The sequence below is a fragment of the Tiliqua scincoides genome, chromosome 2, assembly GCF_035046505.1.
Source record: "Tiliqua scincoides isolate rTilSci1 chromosome 2, rTilSci1.hap2, whole genome shotgun sequence".
Lineage (NCBI taxonomy): Eukaryota > Metazoa > Chordata > Lepidosauria > Squamata > Scincidae > Tiliqua > Tiliqua scincoides.
The window spans coordinates 23273481-23297666 of record NC_089822.1 but is presented as its reverse complement, the minus strand read 5'-3'; the positions used below and the strand labels follow the sequence as shown (position 1 = coordinate 23297666).

Sequence of the window (24186 nt, the reverse complement as noted above, 5' to 3'; positions counted from 1 at the left end):
TTTAGGTTGACATTGATCCCTGAATTTTGACCATCTCTCTCTGCAATTTTATGTTAGGTACAAAGGAAGCACCAGCTATCTAAATTGTTAGGAGAGAATGAAGACAGGAGAGAAGAAATTGCAGGACAGATGCTGGTGTCATGTTCTCCTGAACAACAGTGCTTCCATTTCAAAGTACATTCTTCTCATATTCTTCTCTGGACCTAACAGGGGACATATCTTAAGAGCAATTAAGAGATGGGTTAGGTTGTGGAATCACACATTCTCTGCCCCTCACTTTGCCGAGGTGAAGAGAAGTCACAAGTCATGTTAACATTTAACTTGAAAATTAATTGGGTTCTGGTTAGCCCTAAACACACTTATTCATCAGTGTGAAAGTAACCTTTAACTACGATCTGGGCAGGAAGGAAAGCACTGCAGGGAAGGAACATGCTATTCTACTATCCACACTAAATCTCTTACTTCAGTTAAGTTACAGTTCATGTTAAAGACACACTAGCACCCAACCATTAAAACAGAAGATTATACTGGGGGGAAGTTACTGTTCACTGAATCAATCTATTTTGACACAGTAGGAGCTATTTGCAGTTTTAAGAAATAATATAGTAAAAGTAGCAAAACTTTAGATTCATTTTTAATTTGAAATTCTGAATGATAAATCTCAGCAATTCATTTCAAGAACAAGTGCCATTATAGAATTAGAGCAGGCTGGTACTACCTCAAAGTTCTTCAAGGTCTTTCGCCAGAGCATTGGATCTGAAGATTCAAGCTGAAACACTCGAAGCATAACAAACAGCAGATGAATGCAAAATGTTCCTCGCCCACAGCTACAGGTCTGTAAAAGCAAAGTTGTCTACTGTGAGCATTATGGATGTTTTACATGCCAACTTATTAGACCCAAACATTACTCTGTTCAATGCTATCATGATTATGCTTTTGTTTTTCTTTTAGAAAAAAATAAAATTGGCTACTAGTAGCAACTGTTTTCTGATGATTTTCCTTCCATGGACTGATGAAGATTTTTGACTATTTATTACTTAACCATCTGCCATTGTCTAAATACATATTTACTAGATCAGTGGTTCTCACACATTAAGCACCAGGACCCACTTTTTAGAATGAGAATGTGTCAGGATCCACCAGAAGTGATGTCATGACCAGAAGTGACATCATCAATCAGGAAATTTTTTTAGCAGTCCTAGGCTGCAATCCTACCCACACTTAGCCAGGAGTAAGTCCCATTTACCACCAATGCTAAAAGCATATACACAGTAGCTTGTTAAAAGTACAGGTCTCTAACATTTCTCCAAATGCAGTCACATTCCATGGTAGCATCAAGTCTAATATAGTAAAAATAAAATATTGAAATGAATGGGGACCCAGCTGAAATTGGCTTGCGACCCACCTAGTGGGCCCCGACCCACAGTTTGAGAAACACTGTCCTAGATCAAATATCAGTATTTTCACTGAAATTAATTTCACACATATTAGAAAAGACTTAGCTTTACTAGAATGTGGCCAAAGATTAAAAGTTCATTCTAATATAATCACTTGAAATCAGTTTTATTTTATAGTTAACAAAAACCCTGTGCAGTTCATACCTGAGGGCCAATGAATACCCTATATTTGTTATCTGGGCTGTCTCCTCCTATCAAAAAGGAATTGGGTCCTATCTGCTGTAAGAGGTACAATCTGGCTCTCATAACTTTGTTGACCCGTCGACTTGTTTCCTCAGGACTATATGGGGAGAAGCCATCTGGAGATGGAGCTCTTCGAGGTGGTGTTATTCGTCCACTCTGAAACTCAAAACCAATTTGTTTCTATTAACTTTCAGTAATTTTGTCTACTGATTTTGATTCCTTGTCCTTCCCACCCACCTGACACAATAATCCATAAATGCAGTTTTATGCCTTATCATCTCAGTTAAACTACATAGATAATACACTACAACATATTTAAGAATGTATTTGCTAACTGTAAACTCTATGCCCTTCCAGGGGTGCATGCGTGGGGGATTGTTCATGTTCAAGGAGTTCAAGTTACATGGATACATTAAGGCACTCTAAGAGGCAAGTCTTGCATACAATTAGTGATTTGAGTTCTAGCACTATGTTTATTACAAAAGAATAGAAAGGTCTCACCAACAGGTCCCCCTTTTCAGATTTGTGCATCCTAGTCCCTGAGAAAGTGCTTGATTCATGTTAACTAAGTCTTTACCTCAAAATTGAGGGTTGATGTTCAAGTTCAACTGAGGATTGCCTCAGGTAGCGTAGGGCCCAAGCTGCACACTAGCTCCAGAACTCCAATTGCTCTAGGACAGTTACTCTTTGCTTAGGATCTCTCTTATGCCCTTCCCTGTTTTTGCCAAGTACCTCCCTGCCCTGAAAACACCTCAGACAGTTTTCATTCCACTGGCAGAACTATTTCCCCAGTCTCCCACTCCTTTGCTGGCTGCCTCCTCCTAAAGTCCCTCCAGTTCCCCAATTCTATCTCCTCACAATCCTCCAGTCTCTCACTCTTATTCTCATCCCACCTTCACTCCTTTCTGCAGCTTTTCCTTTTCTCCTAAGTCTTTCCTCCTCCTCCTTCTCATTTGTCTTTTCTCTCTGTTCATCCTCTGTCAGGTCTCTCTGCCTCCTCCTCTCTCTCCTTCCTGCCTCCACCCTGCCAACCTCTCTCTGTTAGCATCAGCCCTCGTTAAGGGTTGGTATCAGCCACTCGTGCATCTGCAGCTGATCACCACGGGAGTAACTGCAAGTTACAGGGCAGTCCAGCAATGGCCAATATCATCATCACTGCCCTTGCCTCACTGCTCCATGACCTCCTTTACCATTCTGTGAGGGTGGGTGGTTATCACACTGCCCTTCAATATACATACTTCCAGATTAGCTTACAAAAGTAAAAAAAAAACACAGCATGTTGCTTGTTGCTCATGAACATGCAACTGTACATGACATGTAATTTGACAACTCAGTGATTACCACCTCTAACACAAATTCAGAACATTACTGTTTACACTGCTTTTCTCAGAAATGATTCACATCAAAGTTATGTCTTTAGTTACACAAGGCACTAAAACTCACAGGCACAGGCGATACCCTTTTCCTTCTTACACCAGGCGATTCAGATTTAACAGCCCTAGAAGAGGATGAGGAGGAACTACTACTAGGTGAAGGGCTCCGCCTTCCCTTCTGTGTAGGTGATGTGGCGCTTGTTTGCCCTTCAGTAGGTGGGTCTGTTGCTGGTCTATTTGCTTCACAGCCATCTCCTTTTACTGGTATTGGCTTTACCACCTTGTCAAGAAAGAAATGAAAAAAGTGATTTACAGTTACAGTTTTAAGTTACATCTTAAAAAGCACATCATAGCTAGAGGATACAAGATTAGTAACAGTTCTAGTAATGTCAGTTTTACCCTGCCTGGCTTCCCTCATGAGCCCTTTAGGACAGGGAACCACTTATCAATTTATTTTACTATGTAAACCACTTTGTGAACTACTCTTGTTGAAAAGCAGTATATAAATATCCAATATTAATAATAATGAGAAAAGTAGTAACAGTTATCTAGTTCAGGGATCTAAAGACTGAATTTCTAGGGCAAAAAAGCACTAATCTTCAAAATCTTTGGATGAGACCCAAAGCGTTCAACAGCTTGCCAATACCGACTAGAATTATTGACCATTTCTTTGATAGTCAACCACAATGCCATATCACAAACTGCTGCATTCCTTGCGTAGGAACACAAAGGCAAAGCCTCTTTGGTTCATCATTAAATGTGCATAACCATCCCTTCCCTCTGACTTTGCTTTTTGCCTGTCCCACTTCATTCAATCTGTCTCATTATCCATATGTTAGTTTGCATGCAAGGTTTAATCTTTGCTTTTTGCATTCAAAGCACTAGGACCTATAACCCTATAAGACTCATGACAAATATTTCTATTACATTGTTTCTGTAAGACTTTTCCCCCCCTTTTAGCTACAAATAGCAACCAAGATTTCTTTATTAGAGACAAATTTAATGCCAACAGTAGAGGGCAGTCTTGTAATATTTTGAGCAATAAAACTTGAAGCTAGGCTTTGACTACCATAATACAGTGTAGATTTTGTACATTATTTGGATGCTTCACTCAGCAATTCATGTGTAAGACAGCAAATTCACTCCACACTTTCAGCAATTACTAAGCTTTTTAAAAGGTAGCTTTTCAGTACCTTTCCCTGAGCCTTACTTACCACAGGGCCTCTCCTACTCCTCCTTTCAAGCCATTCGTGTTTCCAGGCAGGCATACACGTTGCCTTGAGTTTCTCCCTGATCATGCGCTCTTCTGGGCGGTCATCCATTTTCTGCAACCCCCGGAGGGTTTCTTTATTCTCCATGTCACGACTACAGTAAAGAAAAAGCAAAGCACATAAATGTGACTATTAAACACAGTGTTATGCTTAACCCTTGCCTTGAACCACCATAATTTCCCTCTCTCTAATAATTGCTCAAAGACTGATTCCAGTGGCAGGAGCAAATGCCTTAATGTGCACAGTTTGCTATCCTGAAGTATAAGTACTCCAAGTATTAAGCACAAAGGGAAGTTGTTTTGTAAAAATTAAGCTTAAAGATCTCATTGGTCCAGCTACTTTCCCACCACACCCTGTGATAAGCATTTAACATGTCTGTAGCATAGTTCTCTATGCTTAAATGCAAAAAAACAAAAAGATGAAGCCCTTTCTGAACAGCAATGTGACAGACAACTTCATTTCCTCAGATAACAGGGGAAAGTACTTCAATGATATGTGATCTGGGTTTCCAAGAGTCCTTTGCATAAGGCATTTTTAAAAAATCAAAATAAACTAGAAAGGAAAGCTTTGGGAATTGTATATTAGAGGCTGTCTTATAAATTTATGACCGTTCTAGTTAAAATGACAACAAATCTTTAAACAACATTAACCTAAAAAAATGAGAATTGCAATCCATCTCATTTTATATACAAATCCATAGAAAACATATTTAGCGGCAAAAAGAATCAATAAACATTAGTTATGAACTAAACATTCTGAACAGCAGTTTCTTTACACATTTGAAATAATTTTCTTGTCTCATTAAAAGACATGTGACCCAAATTAGTTGGTTAGTGGAGCCAATTAAGTATCAATTTGACATCATTCTGAACAATGACCAAGTAATTTAAACAGCTGTATTAAAAAAATATTAATCTGGCAGCAAATAGCTGGTTGCTTCCTTGTCACTCATAGTATCTGATCACTTTCTAAGAGGTTTACTCAAATTATTAGAATACTACAAAAACCATTAGTTTGCCACTATTTATCTAGTGTACATCAGTGGTTTTTATACTTTTTCGCATCGTGACCGACCTAAAGAAGGTTTAACCAGCAGCTCAAGTCTCTGTGGCTATTGGGCAGCAGTGCTCCCCCCAAACAGCAGCTTTTTTTAACCCTTGATGCACACAGCCTAATCAATGTGGCCTAATTGCAAACCACCAAAAATTGGGTCAAGACCCTTTGGTGGGCCAGAGAGCTGCAGTTAGAGAACTACTGGTCAACATTATCAAAGGAAGTTAAAAATGCTAATAATGACCACAACTGCTATCATCATCAACAACATCCATTATCAAGATTACAAAAGCAGCAATGACTACCATAGAGTGTTCTATATGGTGTTGCCTACAAAAAATCCTAAACCCCATAAACAGCAGCTAACTCTCATACGCATTTTAATACAGATGTACACAAATACGCATACAAATACTGTATGGCAAGAACATGCAAGAGCGTCATTCTTGGTTGCAGCTCTGCAGCTGGAAGTTCCTTCTTTAAAAAGTCTGCCAAAGATCAGGCTTCATTGTTTTCTAGAGGAGAGCTAGACATTTTTAACATCTGAATACAGATGGGACCTTGTCATCTGTGGATTTTACATTTGCAGATTTGAGGCCCAACCCACGTTGAGGCTTGACACGTATCCTCCAAATACATCCGGATCTGCCACCAATCTGCCTGAAGTTTCCAAAATGCACTTTTGGAAGTGAGTCTTGGACACCTCCAGCAGGTGTTCTGAGACATGGGGAGGCTACACATGACCTCCCTGTGCCTCAGAACACCCTCCGGGCATAACTGGAGCATAGCTTGGGCCAACCATGGATTCGATTATCCACAGTTTTCTGCAACCATTGGGGTTCTGAGAATGAAATCGCCAGAGACGCAGAGGATCAACTGCACTTAATGAATAAGTATAGAGTTGTTTTAGAAGTAATATAAAAACAGATTTTATACAAAAATACCATTATGGGTCTCTCCACAATAACTTGTATTCATGGTTTCAGCTATCCATTCCAGAACCCCCAAGAATAAGGGGAAATAACCTGTACAAGATACTCTCTCCAGCGGGTTTGCTGACTTACTGAGACATTTTAAAAAGCCCATAATACAGGTAAAAAGTAAGGGATTGGAGGAAACTGGGTCCCCCCTGAACCATTAACTACAGCAAGGCCAACTCTTCCCACTAGACAGAGGGAGGTGTGACCTACGTATAGGAGGTAGATCACCACAGGAGCCACTGAAGAAGGAACTTTTCCTGCTTTGGTCTTGGCTCCCGTGGCTGACGGAAGCCTCAAGCCATAGGCAGAAAGCTGCAACTAATTATCGTTACTACAGCAAACTCTGAATACAAGCAAGGGCTACAGGACAGAGTGCACACTGCTGTGGTGTTTTAAAATTTGCTTTATTGGAAAGGACTGTGTAAGCACCCCTCCTTATTTGCAATTTAGTCATCATGTGCTAAGTAAAACACGTTTGCTCAGTTAATCTATAAAGATCCTTTAAGAGTCTGAAACCAAAAAAATGGGAGAAGAATCACATGAGCCAGTCCTTCTGTATTCAAAAGCTTTGAATTCAAACAGTATCTTCAACCAAACACACAAAGGTTGAATCAATGTAATCATATGTATCTAGTAAATATAAATGTGCCCTATTCACACAGCTTTGTGATCTAATGAAGAAATGCAGTCCACAGTACACTTGTGACCACTCTTATTTACTAAAATATTCATATCTGACATTTCTGAATCAAAGGATCCACAAGGCAGCTAACAGTAAAACCGAAGCACCTTAAAACTAGAGAATCAAACAAAACCCACACCTGATTTCTGGTAAGTTTTTCAGTGAACCAGTATTTAACCCAAATCTAAAGTCTCTTGGTTATACTGCACTGATACTGAATGCCTAAACATAAAAAATACCAACATCCATCTAAAATCTCAAAGTCATTATTGAGAAAGACAAGTCTTGGGGCAACCATCTCCCAATTAAAATGGATTGTTAAGTTTGTTACTTGAAAAACCATGTTATGCATCAATACATTTCAGTCTACTTCACAGGATGCTAACCAGGAAAGAAAAACTTTCAGTTCCTAGGTTCTGCTACCTGTCTCACATAATACGATGCTCATACTACGGATGCTTCTCTCACATTTAAGCTATATACTATTCACTGCTGTTGGCACAGGGGAATCATTGACATTTAAACAAAAGAAACTGTTATTATCGGAAGTTGACAAAAGTTGTTGATTGGAAAGAATGAAAATGTGTCAAAAAGATTATTCATAGAGGAATGTCTGTGGCAGATATGGGAGATTATGGCAATAGATAAGTTGACACATGAGATTATAGGAAGGGTTAATTTGAAGACAGTTCTTGATGAAAAACTGGTGTCTACTTATCCTACCTTGGGATAAGAAAGCCACACAAATAAGGGCTTTGATCAGATTTCTAAGATCAGTTATTTTAAGGATAAGAATAAAAGCACAAGCTTTAAGAAATTTTAATAAGTACATAGTAACAGTGCAATTTCCCCTGTGCACTCTGTACTTAAAATTGAAAGTTGCTTTATCCTTTTGGGGAGCTGTGGATTGTTTACCTGGATTCTTGCATCAGTTTTCTGTACTCATAGTACTCAGCCCAATGCTGACAGAAACACGATTCTAGTCATTTCCAGTAATACAGGTTGAGCCTACTTATTCATGGTCTTTCCATTCACGGTTCTGACTTAATGCAGGTCCCCCAGACCTGTGTTGAGCCACACTTGGCTCAACATGAAACCTCCAAAGGCGACCAGAGAAAGCAGAGCTCTGGTCACCTCCAGAGGGTTTAAAAGGGCTGAAACCGTGATTTCATTATCCAGTTTTCTGTATGAGTGGGGGGGGGGGGGTCCAATAACCTTGCAGATAGCAAGGCCCCAACAAAACATTTAAATTATTTAACCTCTACCTTGTGCCCTAGGAAACTAAGATCCATGGATAATTAAATCTGCGGAGGGTCCAACACGGCGCTGCAATAACTTACTGGGGGAAGGCCTGACCTCCTCAGAAGCCACCCAGATGCAACCAGAAGTAATTTACGGTTCACACTGGTGACTTCCAGTCACATCCAGGAGGCATTCTGAGGTGCAGGGAGGATGCGCATGACCTCAGGTGAACTGGGCACACCTCAGAACAACTTCAGACACAACCGGAAGTTGCCAGTGCAAACCGCAAGTTTCATCCGTCACATTTGGGAAGCCAACCAGCCACAGGCTCATCCTCCACGGATGCTCAAATCTGTGGATGCCGAGCCCACAGATGAGGGTCCTCTGTATGCTGCTTTTTACTGTGCAAAATTCCCACAGCAGCAATTTAACCTCCAAAATGCCACTTTTAGAGTTATATAATCATGTGTGTACATGCATATGCTTTTTCTGAAGAAAAATGATGAGGTAAATGATTAAATATCTCCTACCTCTGTACTACTTGCATAACTACTACGTAACACTTCCAACTACAGTACATACTTGCAGAGCTAACATCACATATAGTTTGGTCCCATGAAAAATCATACACTAAAATCTTAAATCAGGAGACCTATTCACCTAGCATTGTTTCACACCAAATAACTTCAGTTCTATGGGAAAAGATAGGTACCTATATGTATCTTGATCATTAGAATATGATCATTAGAAAAGAACATGATCATGAGATCATGAGCATTAGAAAAGGTACTGAGAACAAAACAGCTAATATTATAATGCCATTGTACAAATCGATGGTAAGGCCACACCTGGAGTATTGCGTCCAGTTCTGGTCGCCGCATCTCAAAAAGGATATAGTGGAAATGGAAAAGGTGCAAAAGAAAACAACTAAGATGATTGCTGGGCTGGGGCACCTTCCTTATGAGGAAAGGCTACGGCATTTGGGCCTCTTCAGCCTAGAAAAGAGACACCTGAGGGGGGACAAGATTGAGATATACAAAATTATGCATGGGAAGGATAAAGTGGATAGAGAGATGCTCTTTACACTCTCACATAACACCAGAACCAGGGGACATCAACTAAAATTGAGTGTTGGGAGAGTTAGTACAGAGAAAAGAAAATATTTCTTTACGCGGTGTGTGGTTGGTCTGTGGAACTCCTTGCCACAGGATGTGGTGACGGCATCTGGCCTGGATGCCTTTAAAAGGGGATTGGACAAGTTTCTGGAGGAAAGATCCATTATGGGTTACAAGCCACGTTGTGTATGTGCAACCTCCTGATTTTAGAAATGGGCTTATGTCAGATGCAAGGGAGGGCACCAGGATGCAGGTCTCATTATCAGGTGTGCTCCCTGGGGCATTTGATGGGGCTGCTGTGAGATATAGGAAGCTGGTCTAGATGGGCCTATGGCCTGATCCAGTGGGTCTGTTCTTATGTTCTTATCTGGGAACTGTGACTGTATCAGGGTTTCTGGAAAATCTACACTAGTGTTCAAAACCAGAGGTGTTAACTTCCCTTTACAAGTTTTCTGTTTATGTCACCTAAATCATGGTTTTAACCTCATTTGGCTTGTGACCAGGGTAATGCAATTTCAAGAATTAGGTTTACCAGGAAGCCTATTCAAATCCCAGATATATGTGGAGGGGATGGAACTGCTTATTTACTTAAGAGAATAGGACAGATATTCAGAATAGATTCTATGGCCAGGCACATTCATACCTAGGCACAGTGAACACTGGATCAAAGTATGCCCTATTGGTTTAACACTGTCCTATTCAATTAACCTGTTGCTCTTCTACACAGTTCTTCAAAACCAGGGGCTCACAGACTCATAAAGTTGTGTTTATTGATCCATTTTGACCCCTCCCCCAAAGGCATGGTGTGGGGTCTTCTGCTGAATTTGGGAGGCATTCCTCCTTAGCTCTTGGCCCTCAAGCACTGAGCCTTGGAAAGCAGTGAGACATAGATAAGTGACCTCAACAGTATATAATTTGCAACGGAGGTGAGATCTGGCATCTTTATAAACAGACATCCTCCCATATCTGCAGATTCACTTATCCACAGTTCTCCACCCCTGTGTGCACATAACTTATGTATTTTCATTTACTGTGGCACCAAACACTCCTATCTCTTCCTTTGCAGCCTGTTATAAAACACTAGAATAGGAACGCGAGAAGCAGCCATTCAGAATTCTATTGTGGGGGGGGACTAAGATAACACTAACAGGAAGTAGGAAGCTCCCTCCTCTTAGGGCTCAATCCTAACCAACTTCCCAGCACTGACATAGGTGTGCCAATGTGGTGTGCACTGCATCCTGCAATGGGGAGGTAGTCAAGGGGGCCTCGTCAAGCTAAGGGCATGTTTGTTGCCTTAACTTGGGGGCTGCATTGAGGCTAAGTCAGTGCTGGGAAGTTGGTTAGGATTGTGCCCTTAGTCTCCCTTCTTGAGTATTCTGGAAGGTTCCTCTTTATATTCCTCTTCTACTATTCTATAACAGGTTGCAAAGGATGAGACAGGAGTGCTTGGTGCCATAGTAAGTAAAGGGTTCCTTTTTATCCACAGTTTGTGGATAAACTAATACAGGGGAGCCTGTATTCTTAATTTAAATATGACTAGATGGTCCATACATGACACGTTTGTCCACTGATGGATAATGCGCTGCTTGAGAGATACAGATGGTGGCCATTATTTGAAAATGACAAATTAATTGTTCCCTTTCCCCAAAAGGCTCACAATCCAAAAATAACATGCCAAAAAAAAGGATGCCAGCAACCAGCACTAGAAAAGACTCCATGCTTGGTGAAGGGCAGTTCACTCTCACACAACTAAATATTCAATGGGCACTACTTTAAGAGGTGCCTCTCTACCTAGGTAGCAGAGGTGTTGCTACATACCATGTACTTTCCAATATCAATTTTAAGAATGGGGGAGGAGGACACAAACACAATGCACATGCACCCTGGGCAGGAATGCTGAACTTAAGCAGACAGAAACCAACTGCAGCCCTCATAAGATGTTTCAATAAATGTGGTAGATTTTATGACAAGAGTGAATGAAGCTGTGAACGGTGCCTACTTTTGATAGCAATCTCTTTTCCCCATGGTGAAGAGCAGGGGAAGCCTCATCTAACTAGAGGCTGATCTTCTCACTCCTCTTGTAGATTATCAGTGTGACACAGATGACAAATATGAGGTGCACACAGGCAAGCTAGTAAAAGAACTGAATGTAGTCTTGCAAATAAAGGTATCACTACCATAAGAACATTCTGCCACATTTTTAATTCTTTTGAAGAAAGATCCTGATATTAAATCCAAAATTATACACATCCATGATTATTGCCATGAACACAGCTATTCTGCTTTCTTCTTCCAAAGATTTGTGCATTTTGGCAGAAAAAGATGTGGGAAAACTTGTTTCCACATCTTATGTGATTTGTTCCTTACTTCTGAAGCATTTGATATTCAAGGGAGCATGCACGCACACAGACTAAGACACCCTAGATCAGTGATTCCTAAACTGGAGGGTTCAGATCAACCAGTGGAACCGGAAGAGGGCCATTCCCACTTAAGGGGACTGGCCCAGAAATGAGCGCCCAGACGCTGGGAGCAAGGGGCTTGTTTACTTACCGGGGGGGGGGGTTCACGTTGGTTTCCAGCAGGGTGTGGGAGGTTTGCAGCCCCCTCTGTGGGCCTCCCAATTGCTGCAAATAGCTCTGATCAATGGGAGCTATTTACAGCAGTAGGGAGGTCCACAGAGGAGGCTGCGAGCCTCCTACACAGTGCCGTTAACCAGCGCAACCCCCCAAGTAAGTAGGTCGGCTCAGAACCTTTATCGGCATAGACCAGAAATTTCCAACTGGTGTGCCATGGGGGTTTGAGGAAGGTCATTTATTAGCAGGGCAACTAGAGGATTTGAGCCCCCTACCAGCAGCATGGTATGCCTTGTCAATGGTCAAAATACTGAAGGTGTGCCTTGACAATTTTAGCGCCTTCTGTCAGTGTGCCATGAGATGAAGGGGCATAGACAGACTATACAATACAATACAATACATACACACAAAATGGAAAATAAAAGATGCATCCAGTCCCCACAGGAAAAGGCAAAATTGTACTCTGTTATACAGAGTGAGACCAAATTCAAAGCATTAAGGCTCGAGAATGAATGCCAGCATTTCATGGCACTTCTGAATAATAGAATCAACATATTTGATTACCATCTTTGTTAACTCCTTATTGGTGCCTGTTAACAAATAACGAATTTTAACCAGGTCAGATCAACCAGAGGGACCAGAGGGAAACAAATTAAGGTAATGTAAGCACAGATTCTGGTACCAAGTGCACTGTAAAAGCATATGCTACAAGGATTCATCCACCCCCATGCCACATGTACACACTCTCATCTCTGCAGGAAGTTTGTTGTACCTGTCACTCAAAACAGGTACCTGTCACTTCCAAAATAGAAGGCACAACATTACATCTGGCCAGGGTAAATAGCCTTTAATTTTGTGGATGTTGCATGAAATACAAAATCTGGCCTCCTGCCATAAGAGAATGGCAGTTGAAAAGTATTAAGGGGAACAAATCTTGAAGGTTAAATCATGCAGGCCTTGCCTCTCCATATCCAGGAGCCTTACTTTTAATATACTGAACACTTGGGTGGGAGGTAATGAGCCCAACAGATAGACCCATTATCCATATTTTCTTAACAAACAGAGCTAGGCCTGGTGAAGATGTAGGATCAGATAGCAATGCCTGGGGTAATATATCCTGGTAAAAAAGGTAACAGATCCTCACCTAGAATTTAAAAAATCTTAGGTTGGCCTGCTAAGTGTCTGTTATCCTACTTCAAGACATAAGGCTGCACAGGAAACACAATGTGGCACTCCAAATATCTTACATAAAAACCACACTTGAAACTTTTCCACTGAGTTGCTGGATGCCGACATCCAAATAGGAATGCCATATAAAAGTTGAGAGATGGATTTCACATGAAATATCTGCAGTGCAGCCAGGATATGGGAATTACCCCTTGAGTAATAAAAACATGAAACACCTGTACAGAAAGCTTGGCCCAGTTAACCATTGCCTGGTGATGTAGTGACCAACAATGTCTGAAATGGAAAAAGAGATACCCAGGAACTTAAATTCTTTGACCTGATGGATGTTATTCCCATATAAGGACCAGGAAAAGGACTTCCAAAATTTACCAAAGACTACAATCTTGGGACTTTAGATGTAACTTATTTCATACCAGGTAGTCAATACAGCATTGTAATAATAATAAAACATCAATAACCAAGCATTTTAGCCCAAGACTCCTTCGTGACATAGGGGCAAGGACACAGCCCTGCTTGACTCCCCTATTGAGAGAAACCTGTCCAAATAAATCACACTGAGATGAAACTTTAATGCAGTAGCTTGAACCTGCATAAACTTTCTGGATCACTGAGCCTTTTATCTAACCCTGCCCAGGAAAACTTAGACCACAAAATATCCCTGTTGACAGCGTCAAAGGCATTCTTAAGATCCAGAAAAGCCACAAAAGGGTGAAAGGACCAGGCAATGATCTAATATGAACTTTCTTTTCCCGAACCCACTTGTTCTGGGTTCAGGATATCCTGATCACACAGACAATACATAACCTACATAGTAGGTGATTGGTAAACATTTTCCTAATGACAGATAGCGGGCTTATTAGTCTGTAATTGGTCAGAAGATTTTTATTGCCCTTTTTATAAATGGGGATCACTATAGCCCAGTGGTGGCAAACCTACGGCACGCGTGCCAGAGGGGGCACTCAGAGCCCTCTCTGTGGGCACGTGGCACTGAGCCAGGCAGGTTGGAGAGGGGCGCTGAAGCTGCGTGTCACTTTAATAAAATGGAGGCTTTTTCTGGGCCTCGGTGTGTTGGGGAGGGCAGGCTGCTTCCCCCCCCCCCCGCCCCCGGAGCTCACTGCCCTCCTCTCCCATCACTCTGTTGCTGCCCCCACCTGCCCCACATTTGTTTCCCTTTTGAATTTTGCAGGCTCCACAGGCTCAGGTCCCTGTTTTTTCCCTTCCCCAAGTCTCCAGCCAGCTCAGCCAATCAGCATCCAACAGGCTCCTGGTATTTTTCTTTGGAATGGCTCAGGGCCCTTCACTGGCTGACCACCAGCCAATCCTGATCTGCCCTCCTTCTCAGCCATTGCCAGCCTTTGCAGCTCACCTTTCTGTAAGCAGCTCCCCACTCAGCTCCAGGAGAGGCTTTTCCTCCAAAGCAAAGGCACAGCTGGGGGTGAGCAGCGCAGGCAGAGACAAGTCCTGTGTGTCTACTCAAAAGTAATCCCCATTACAGTGGATGAGGCTTACTCCCAGGAAAGAGTGGCTGGGACTGCAGCCTTAGAGTCCACTTCTGTGGATGGGTCCCTGCCAATATTTCTTTACCCAGCATGTAATTAGTCTGTGGAACTCTTTGCCACAGGAAGCAGTGACGACAACTTGCCTAGATGCCTTTAAGAAGGGATTGGACAAATTTCTAGAGCAGGGGTGTCCGAACCTTTTGGCAGGAGGGCCACATCATCTCTCTGACACTGTGTCAGGGGCCGGGGGAATAATTAATTTACATTTCAAATTTGAATAAATTTACATAAATAAATATATTAGGGATGTAACTTATATGAATGAATGAAGGTTTTGCAATAAATCAAGGCCTATAAAAGGTACAAAGCAAGACTGGCCTTTCCTTCTCTGCTGCTGCAGCATCACAGACATAAACAGCAACCAGTGGAGGGAGCTCTCGTCCCACAGCTCACCTAAGAGGTTGAACAGTTGGCTATCATGCTGAGAACAGTTGTGTAGGGCCAGCATGGGCACCAGCAAGTCTCCAGAGGGCCAGAGGCTTACTGGAAACTTGGGGCCCCCTGCAGGCCGGAGTGGGTGTCCTTGAGTGCCGCAAGCGGCCCCAGGGCTGGGGTTTGGGCACCCCTGCTCTAGAAGAAAAGTTCATTACAGGTTACAAGTAATAGTAGGTAAAAGATGTTAATGTATGAGTTGTTTTTTTGTAAACTAAAACCTCAGTATTCAGGTTAAATTGCTGTGTTGTCACTTTGCGATAAATAAGTGGATTTTGGGTTGCAGTTTGGGCACTTGGTCTCGAAAAGGTTCGCCATCACTGCTATAGCTTCTGGCACAACGCCAAACTTTACAATGTTGAAAACAGATCAGCAAGAAGAGGTGACCACCAATCTGGGTTAGCTTTTAAGAGCTCAGAGGAGAGCACATCCAGCTCAGGTGCTTTCCCAACTTTTAGTCAGCCAATAAGAATTTTGATTTCTGCTATAGTGACTGGGGGCCATTCAGGAATAACAGGAAGAACGTTGTGTACTGGAGTTAAGGTTTAGAGTTTTCACAGAAAATAGCCTTGAAATACTGTTCCCAGGTCTGGACAGGAATCATAGGGAGCATAGGCAAATAATTACAAAAAAGAGCCTGTTACCACCTCTCAAAATGTCTTATTGTTTCCGAACTCAAACACCCAAGCTAAATGGGACCAATGATCCCAGTTTAAGACATTCACGGCTTTTCCTGATAGCATCATTGAGATGATTTTTCAACACAAAATACAGGCCGAAAAGCTACAAAGACCCAGATGTTTATATTCCTTATAGATCTTTTGCATGCCCACCTGTAAAGTAAAACATTCTTTATCCAACTCAGACCGCCTTACAATGGCCAATTTATAATAATATAATATAATATACAGTATTTATATACCGCCTTTCTTGGTCTTTATTCAAGACTTTATTCAAGGCGGTTTACATAGGCAGGCTTATTAAATCCACGCAGGGATTTTTACAAATTGAAAGAAGGTTCTCTCTTTCAAGAACCACCACATTCGAGCTGTTACACTCCGATCTGGTTTAACATTCTGGCCTCCATCCTCCCACGCTCCGAGCAGATGGAACAGCTCAGCTGCAGCTTGCCAGCTGCTTCAAGGTCGCACGGTGCCGGTGGCCTCGAACTGGCGACCTTGTGGATGTTAATCTTCAGGCAAATGGAGGCTCTACCCTCTAGACCAGACCTCCTGCCCCAGATCTCCAGACACCCCAAAGGGGTCTACGCTAAACTGGCTTGTCTTAAAAGGTGAAGAAGTCAAATTTCATGCTTGGGATCATTAGAAAAGGTTTTGAGAATAAAACAGCTATTATGCCATTGTACAAATCAATGGTAAGGCCACACCTGGAGCACTGCATCCAGTTCTGGTCGCCACATCTCAGAAAGGAGAGTGGAAATGGAAAAGGTGTAGAGAGTGACCAAAATGATTACTGGGCTGGGGCACCTCCCTTATGAGGAAAGGCTACAGAGTTTGGGGCTCTACAGCCTAGAATATAGATGGCTGACGGGGGACATAATTGAGACATACAAAATTAAGCACGGGAAGGATAGAGTGGATAGAGAGATGCTCTTTTCTCTCTCACACAACACCAGAACCAGGGGACATCCACTAAAATTTAGTGCTGGGATAGTCAGGACATACAAAAGAAAATATTTCTTTACTCAGCATGTAATTAGTCTGTGAAACTCCTTGCCACAGGATGAGGTGAAGACATCTGGCCTGGATGCCTTTAAATGGGGATTGGACATATTTTTGGAAGTTAAGCTGATCACAGGTTACAAGCCATGATGTGTATGTGCAACCTCCTGATTTTAGAAGTAGGCCGTTTCTGAATGCCAGATGCGAGGGAGGGCACCAGGATGCAGGTCTCCTGTTGTCTTGCGTGCTCTCTGAGGCACATGGTGGGCCACTATGAGATACAGGAAACTGAACTAATTGGGCTTTTCGCCTGATCCAGCAGGGCTCTTAAGTTGTTATGGTGATTAGGGCCTCTACTAAACCCTTAAACCCTGCAATATAAACAGCCATGGATGATGGCCGGATCCCAAAGGATCTCCTCTATGGAGAACTCGTGCAAGGAAAGCGCCCTACAGGTAGACCACAGCTGCGATACAAGGACATCTGCAAGAGGGATCTGAAGGCCTTAGGGATGGACCTCAACAAGTGGGAAACCCTGGCCTCTGAGCGGCCCGCTTGGAGGCAGGCTGTGCAGCATGGTCTTTCCCAGTTTGAAGAGACACTTTGCCAATAGTCTGAGGCTAAGAGGCAAAGAAGGAAGGCCCATAGCCAGGGAGACAGACCAGGGACAGACTGCACTTGCTCCCGGTGTGGAAGGGATTGTCACTCCCGGATTGGCCTTTTCAGCCACACTAGACGCTGTGCCAGAACCACCTTTCAGAGCGCGATACCATAGTCTTTCGAGACTGAAGGTTGCCAATACAATATATAAACAGCCAGAACCAAAGTAGGTAGCCAAACATGCATGGTTGGGCTGTAAATTCATGCTTTATTATATTATTAAATAAACGATTGACCCAGTCATTCCCATTCAATTTTGGGCAATATTGTTGATGTACCTTCACAAGAGGCCACCAAAAGTGGAGCTATATGGCTTAGTTCAAAGGCAAACCTGCACCAGTGAACAAGGAACATTCACTCCTTTTCTGACATTTCTCCATGTTTCATTGCTTGCTCGTCCATTTATCCATTCACCATCATTAGTGCTATTCACATCCAATGGCGTCTGCCGGAGGAGCAGAAAGGGTGGAAGAAAATACGAGTATAACAGACAACAAAAGAGTACAGTATAAAGAAGTTCATCAGGTCTCTACAAGCAGTTGGATGGTCAACTATGTGTTTCCATCTGTCTTTAACCAAACTATTTGTCTGGTAGTGTATTATGCTATTTAATGGGATTCTGCTGTACCTTTGCTTGACTGTATACAGTGGCAAACAAATTTTTAGCAAATTGGGTTAATAATTTTAATAGCTCAGCATAATCTGGAGGAATCTATCTACTGCAAACCGATTTTAATATTGCCATGATAAGAATCAATATTTAAATAAGATAACCTCAAAGCACATTTAAGAGCATTTGTCTAATAATTAAAAGCACGGCCATAAAACAATTTTCCTTTGGATTAAAAATATCTATAGGCCAACAAGGACGTTTTACTATTATTTCCATGACACTTGCAGCATGTGATGGAGAAGATCAATGTCTGCAAGGCTGTAATGCAGTCTACACAATATAGTATAGTAGAAACCAGAAAGTTAGTCCTAGAAATACAGGAGTTTGTCCTAGAAAAATAATGCTACCATACCAAAACATAAAGAGCTCTCATTAGTCAACATAGGAAGCTAGTTCAACAACTAATTTTTAAATGTTAAACCCCAAGTCAAGTCTGCTAGATTTTTAATAGTGCATGGGAACAATGATAGTGTGCAACTATAAGGTGGAGGGGGCGATGAAGGATTATGAAAACCCATAAGCCATCTTTACAAAGTTGTTAACCTAAATCCAATTATAATAGTGATGTTATGTTAGAGATTTTTCACACATGCCTGAAAGTTAGACTTCCCATAGCAATAGTTCAGTCAACCTGCATAATTATATTTTGTAATAATGCATGTGTCATGGAGGCATTAAAGCTAACATAACACTGAGCAACAGAAGAGGGGCCCCATTATGGCAACTGTGGGAATGTCCTGGTTTATACATGCATCTAGAAATCACTACAAAAAATTGTGCATTAAGAATTCCAGTATAGACAGGATTCCAATACTCTAGCTTTTGGCTAAATTCCATAGAAACATGAAACTATTTCTGCAAGCCCAAGAGAGCATTAGATTTATTTTTTCTGAAACAGCAGCCACGCAAGCCAAGTCTCAAAACCATTTTATGCTATGGCACTGGGGCCAGCTGTTCAAGGTGAGAGTCCAAAGAATTCCAGTGCAAGCCCTTTCTAATGAGCACAAGAATCTGATTGAATCCTGGTTACTGAGCACTTTCCAGCAAAGTATGAGGTCTGGAAAAATGGCAAATTCTAACTTAATTCAGCAGTGAGATTCTATAATTAAAATTACCTTTAATATGCTTACCACTATTTTAGCAGATGTCCACAGGATTTCCCTGAAAGGATAATTTAGCAGAATGACAAAGACCAACATGATAAAAACACAGTAGTTACAAAATGTTCTATCTTCTATCTAACACACCTGGCTCAGAAAAATCACTATTCAAAAATATAACATGCACCAATGCTAAAAATCAACCAACAAGGGCTATCGAGAATGATTTCAAGTTTGCTTCTTCTGGAAACCAAGACTAAAGATTTCATTCAATTCCCCCAATTGTTAATTACATTATAACTGTCTAATCCGGTGGTTCCCCCAACCTTTTAGCACTGGGACCCACTTTTTAAAATGACACTATCGGGATCCACCTAGCTTTATGAGACCAAAAAAAGTTCCACTTTACCAGCTTCTTAAGGTTCTGTTTTTATCTTTTTTACTATGTGGGGATCACTTTCCGGAGCTTTTGTTGAACTGTTTTACTGGATCAGGACCATTCTGGTGGCCTTGCATTCCCCTTCACAGTGGACATGCACAGTGGCTCAGTTTCACTTTCTGTAGGGCTCAATGCATTTTCCTTGACAGTTCAAGCTTGACAGTTTCCCAACCTACCAAAAATCAGGTCATGACCCACTGGTGGATCCCAATCCACAGTTCGGAAAACACTGGTTAAGCTTTTCCCTATAATTTACATACAAGGCAACCTTCCCTCTAACTTGTGTCTCAAAAACCCAAATCTCCTCTCCCTGCTATATGCTGACAAATTCAAACCTCAAAGCAAGAAAATAAAACCTAAGCTAGCAAATGCTATCTGTGTGAACATGCAAGACATTCATGTGATTTATGGCACTTTTGCCTGTCTAGAGAGCAACATGAGTTGCAACATGAGCAACACAATGAGTTCTAGGATGGTGGGCGAAGATATGGAGTGGGTCCTCAATATTCCATGGTTTCCTTTTAAAGTACCACCTAGTTGGCCATTAAAACAGGATACTAGACCCTTGGTTTGATCTAACACGGCTCTGCTCAAAGTCTTAGCCCCACTGAGATCATTCGAGATTACCAGTATACAGTGGTAGAAAAATACAGTACAAGAGTTCTGGCATGTATTGATTGTCTAGTTCAGGCTGGATGAACTCTGAAATAACTGAATATGTTCTCCAATTAGGAAGTGTTTTCTTAACTGTTGGTTTTGTTGTTACTAGTTAAACTTACACGGTGGTAAACTGTCAATTTGCATATCACTAAGAATTCTGATTTGTAATAGGCAATCAGAAGCCATCTGGCTCTTTATAGCAGACTATTCTTTGCAATATCAGAGATGCTCCTTTTAATTCATCAGCTTTCCCCTCTTGATAGTTTTTATATACAGTATATCCTCCACACAGCACACCTTCAGCACACAGAGAAGGATGCTCCATTATTTTCCAAACTCTCTGGTTTAATTTCAGGACATTTTTGGCACTCCCAATCTACTTCATGAATGCAGGCCATGTGGGATGAACTCTGATTTCTTTTCAACAGTCTCCAAGAACATTCAGTTGGAAAGAGAAGTTAGGACATATTTCTTTCTTCTTTAACCTAATGTAAGTCCATTTATTTATTTATTTAAATTAAGCAAGCTGTGCATCAGGAAAAACTGTAAATTCCAAGAACATATCCCCTAAAACTTTCCTCCAAGTCAGTCATTTGGAATATATTTAGCATTTTGCCAGGAAGTATTTAACACACTTTATATTTTTGAGTTACCCAACTACTCTAAGTATTTTCCAAATGTGTGCACTGGGAAACACAAATAGGCAGGTTTCCAGTTTTGTACAGTGTGTCCTGTAATTCACAAAATTATAAAAGAGACATGGTTTGGCAGCAACATATAAGAGGGCCTTCTCTGTAGTGACACCAGATTAAGGAACTCCTTCCTCCTGGCAGTAAGACTGGCTCTATTACTTCCATTATTCCAATGGAAGAACATTTCTGTTTCATTTAGTCTTTGCGGCCTACGTTTATATTGATCTGTTTTGTTACATTGCTTTGATTTTTCTTTTCCATTTAATGTGCTTGCTTTGTTAATTATTTATATTTTTATTGTATTATGTTTAAAATGTTGCAAGTTGTTCTGAATCTCTCTTGTGAAAAGGGAAATATGGAAAACAAATACTTTAAGTCAGTATTTCTCAAGCTGCGGGTCATGACCCAGTCAATTTTTGGTGGGCTGCAGGCTCACCATGACTAGAAAGCTGCAGGGTAAAATGGAACTGTGACCCAGAAGTCATTTCTGAGACACGTCGGCATGCCCTGGATCACCTTGCAGCTTCCTGGTCCAAAAATCATGTCACATCCTACTGGTAGGTCATGATAGTTTGAGGAATGTGGTGCAGCTAATGAAGTGGGCCATGCACCAATGCAGCACAGAAGTAACTTTTGGGTCATATGCCATTTTACCCTGCAGCTTCCTGGCCTTGGCGGGCCCTGCATTCACCCACACAGTGAGTTGCCAAGGTAAAGAGTTTGAGGACCCCTGCTTTAAGTAAATTAACTGTCCAAGATACACCTGCTTGTCCAGATATCCAGATGATGAAACTTCTATCTATATTTTATGTAATACAATGAAAAATTGCCATCACACCTGTAACATAACAGTGTGAGGAAGACAAATGTCAGGTTTATCAAATAACATCCTCATAATCCCCAATAAGTTGAGCCAATCACTCTGTCTTAGCCTAAACACTATTATTAAAAATATTTGCATATAGTTTTTCAACAATTCTCAAATCAGTTTATGGTTGAGCAGGAATTTTACTAGTCTCTTCTGTCAAATTCCAACTCATTACTTGTCCTACACCATCACAAAAGTTCTCAGGGGTATAAAATACATGTGACTTTTAAGCTGTGTCAGCCCCAATGGGCTGTTTTCATTAAGTCTAAAGCAGGACCCCCCCCCCATCTGGGCTGCAGTCAACTATCCTATCCTACAGTCAACTGGCTATCTACCATGAAAAAGGTCTTGCTGTTGCCAGGGGAAACAGCAGCCAGAGTCCCCCATGGATTTGGCCTATGCTAGGGGAAGGCTTAAAGCCCCTACCCTGCACCAGCGATATGCTCAAGTCCTTAATCCCAAGTCTCGAGACAAGTCTCTACCCTCAAGTATCAAGATTCAAGCCCTTGTTCAAATGGTCAAGTCTTGAGTCTCTGAGCTGAGCCTGCCTGGGGCACTCTGATGCCCCGGATCAGTTGGGTGCAGAACAGCCTGCTTGCATTGTCCAGTTGATTGATGGAAATCAAAATCCTGTGCATTCATCGCTGTAGATCAGCTAGGTAGGCACAAGCAGGCACGTCTGGGTGCCTGCTCACACCACCCACCTGATCCATGACAATAAAAAACAGTAAGTAAGCACACGCACACTATATACCCAGGGACTCTGAGCCGAAATGGCTTCAAGTCCATAGTCAAGTCGCAAGTCTCTGCGTTGAAGTCATAAGTCAAGTCCAAGTCTTTGATGGACGCAACTCAAGTCTGACTTGCTACCGATTCGTGGGACTCAAGTGCCCATCCCTGCCCTCCACCATATTCCCAATCTAGCTGCTACTGACCAAAGAAAAATCAATGCTATTTGCATTAATAAGACTTTAAATGTTGGGTGCCATTTGGCCCAATGCAGTCTTAATGAGAATATAGCCAATTTTTATACAAAGCTTACTTTGCAAATGATGGCTTTATGTACTTTTGAGTTGAATATACTTTCGTAACACCTTTTGATTACAAAGTTTCTAAGTACAATTCCAATCTAAACTAGTAAGCCAAAAACAGCTTGAGGCGTTTGCTGGCTGTGCAAGAATGTTTCTTGATCGACAAATTGCTTGGGAAATCCACAAAACACAAAATCTCTTGGATAGCTGTGACTTCTGTTCATTGTTCAAGAGGAAAAATACAATCTTGGGGTCATAAACCACACTGCTTTCAAGACAAGAAGTGCAACGTATCCAATATAGCACTATATATGGTTTGGTTTTGTTTTTTAAACACACATTTCAGAAAATAATCTCTTTCTAGCAAGCTATTCAAGGGCATTTCACATTGAACAAGTCATGACAGCCCTTACTACAGTGAACTGGCAATCTGCAAAGTCATAGTGTGAGGTATCAGACTCGGTCTTGTCTTGTTTATTTGGATGAATTTCAGCTGACAGTGCTTACTGGTGCTGAAAAGATGCTTGCAGGTATGCAGGTGCCCACTTGTGGACTGAAAGTGTGCCAATCTCCACTGATTAAAATCCAGTTAAGAGGAGATGGGTTCTCCACTGGCTCAAAATGAGAATGCCTCTCCTTCAGGGCAGTACCATATGCAGCTTGATCTGAAGCTGTTCAAGTTAGCTCAGAATCCTACATTTTGATGCTAGTTACTTTTCTGTTTCCAATCGTCACTTTTGGAGAAAGGCTGTGGAACTGACGGAAACCCAATATCAGATGTCCCAGAAGCTGTTGGATTTCTGGAAACCTGCCTTGTCTGGCTTTGGATGTTTTGTTTTATTTTGCTTAGTTAATGAGTATGGCCTTTGACTACACATAAATAATGAACAATCTCCTCTATCAAGCTTTTTATATCTTTCTGGGGCTTTTAAAATTGATCATAAATTGTTGTCAGTTATCCGTAAGAGACAAGTGCACTTCACGCAAGCCACATACATATTTAATCAATCACCAAATATAAGAATACAGAATAAAAGTATACCTTAAAATACTATTCTGATGTTACTTAAATTATACAATAGTTAATCTCCCCCAACACAAAGGGTAAGTTTCTATATAACATTTTAGAAACAAACTTATCATGACTATGTATACACACACACACCTCCTATCAATATTTTATTTAAAATCATTCTGAATGAATCAACATTTGTTAGTGCAATTAGTTAAAGCACCTACAACGACAATTTTGTCTCAGTGAAAACCAGTGTCC

The 24186-nt window shown here is 41.4% G+C and overlaps 1 protein-coding gene across 1 annotated transcript in view; it reads right to left on the bottom strand.

Annotated features, from left to right (window-relative positions):
* The window catches only part of MAP3K1 (mitogen-activated protein kinase kinase kinase 1), an 80449-nt gene that overhangs the window by 31045 nt on the left and 25218 nt on the right, over window positions 1-24186 (bottom strand). Inside the window, exons 2-5 of the mRNA XM_066618352.1 lie at window positions 4228-4378; window positions 3084-3293; window positions 1602-1796; window positions 719-835 (exon numbers count right to left, since the gene is read on the bottom strand). Of these exons, the coding sequence (XP_066474449.1) occupies window positions 719-835; window positions 1602-1796; window positions 3084-3293; window positions 4228-4378 (673 nt within the window). The remainder of the gene's footprint in view (window positions 1-718; window positions 836-1601; window positions 1797-3083; window positions 3294-4227; window positions 4379-24186) is intronic.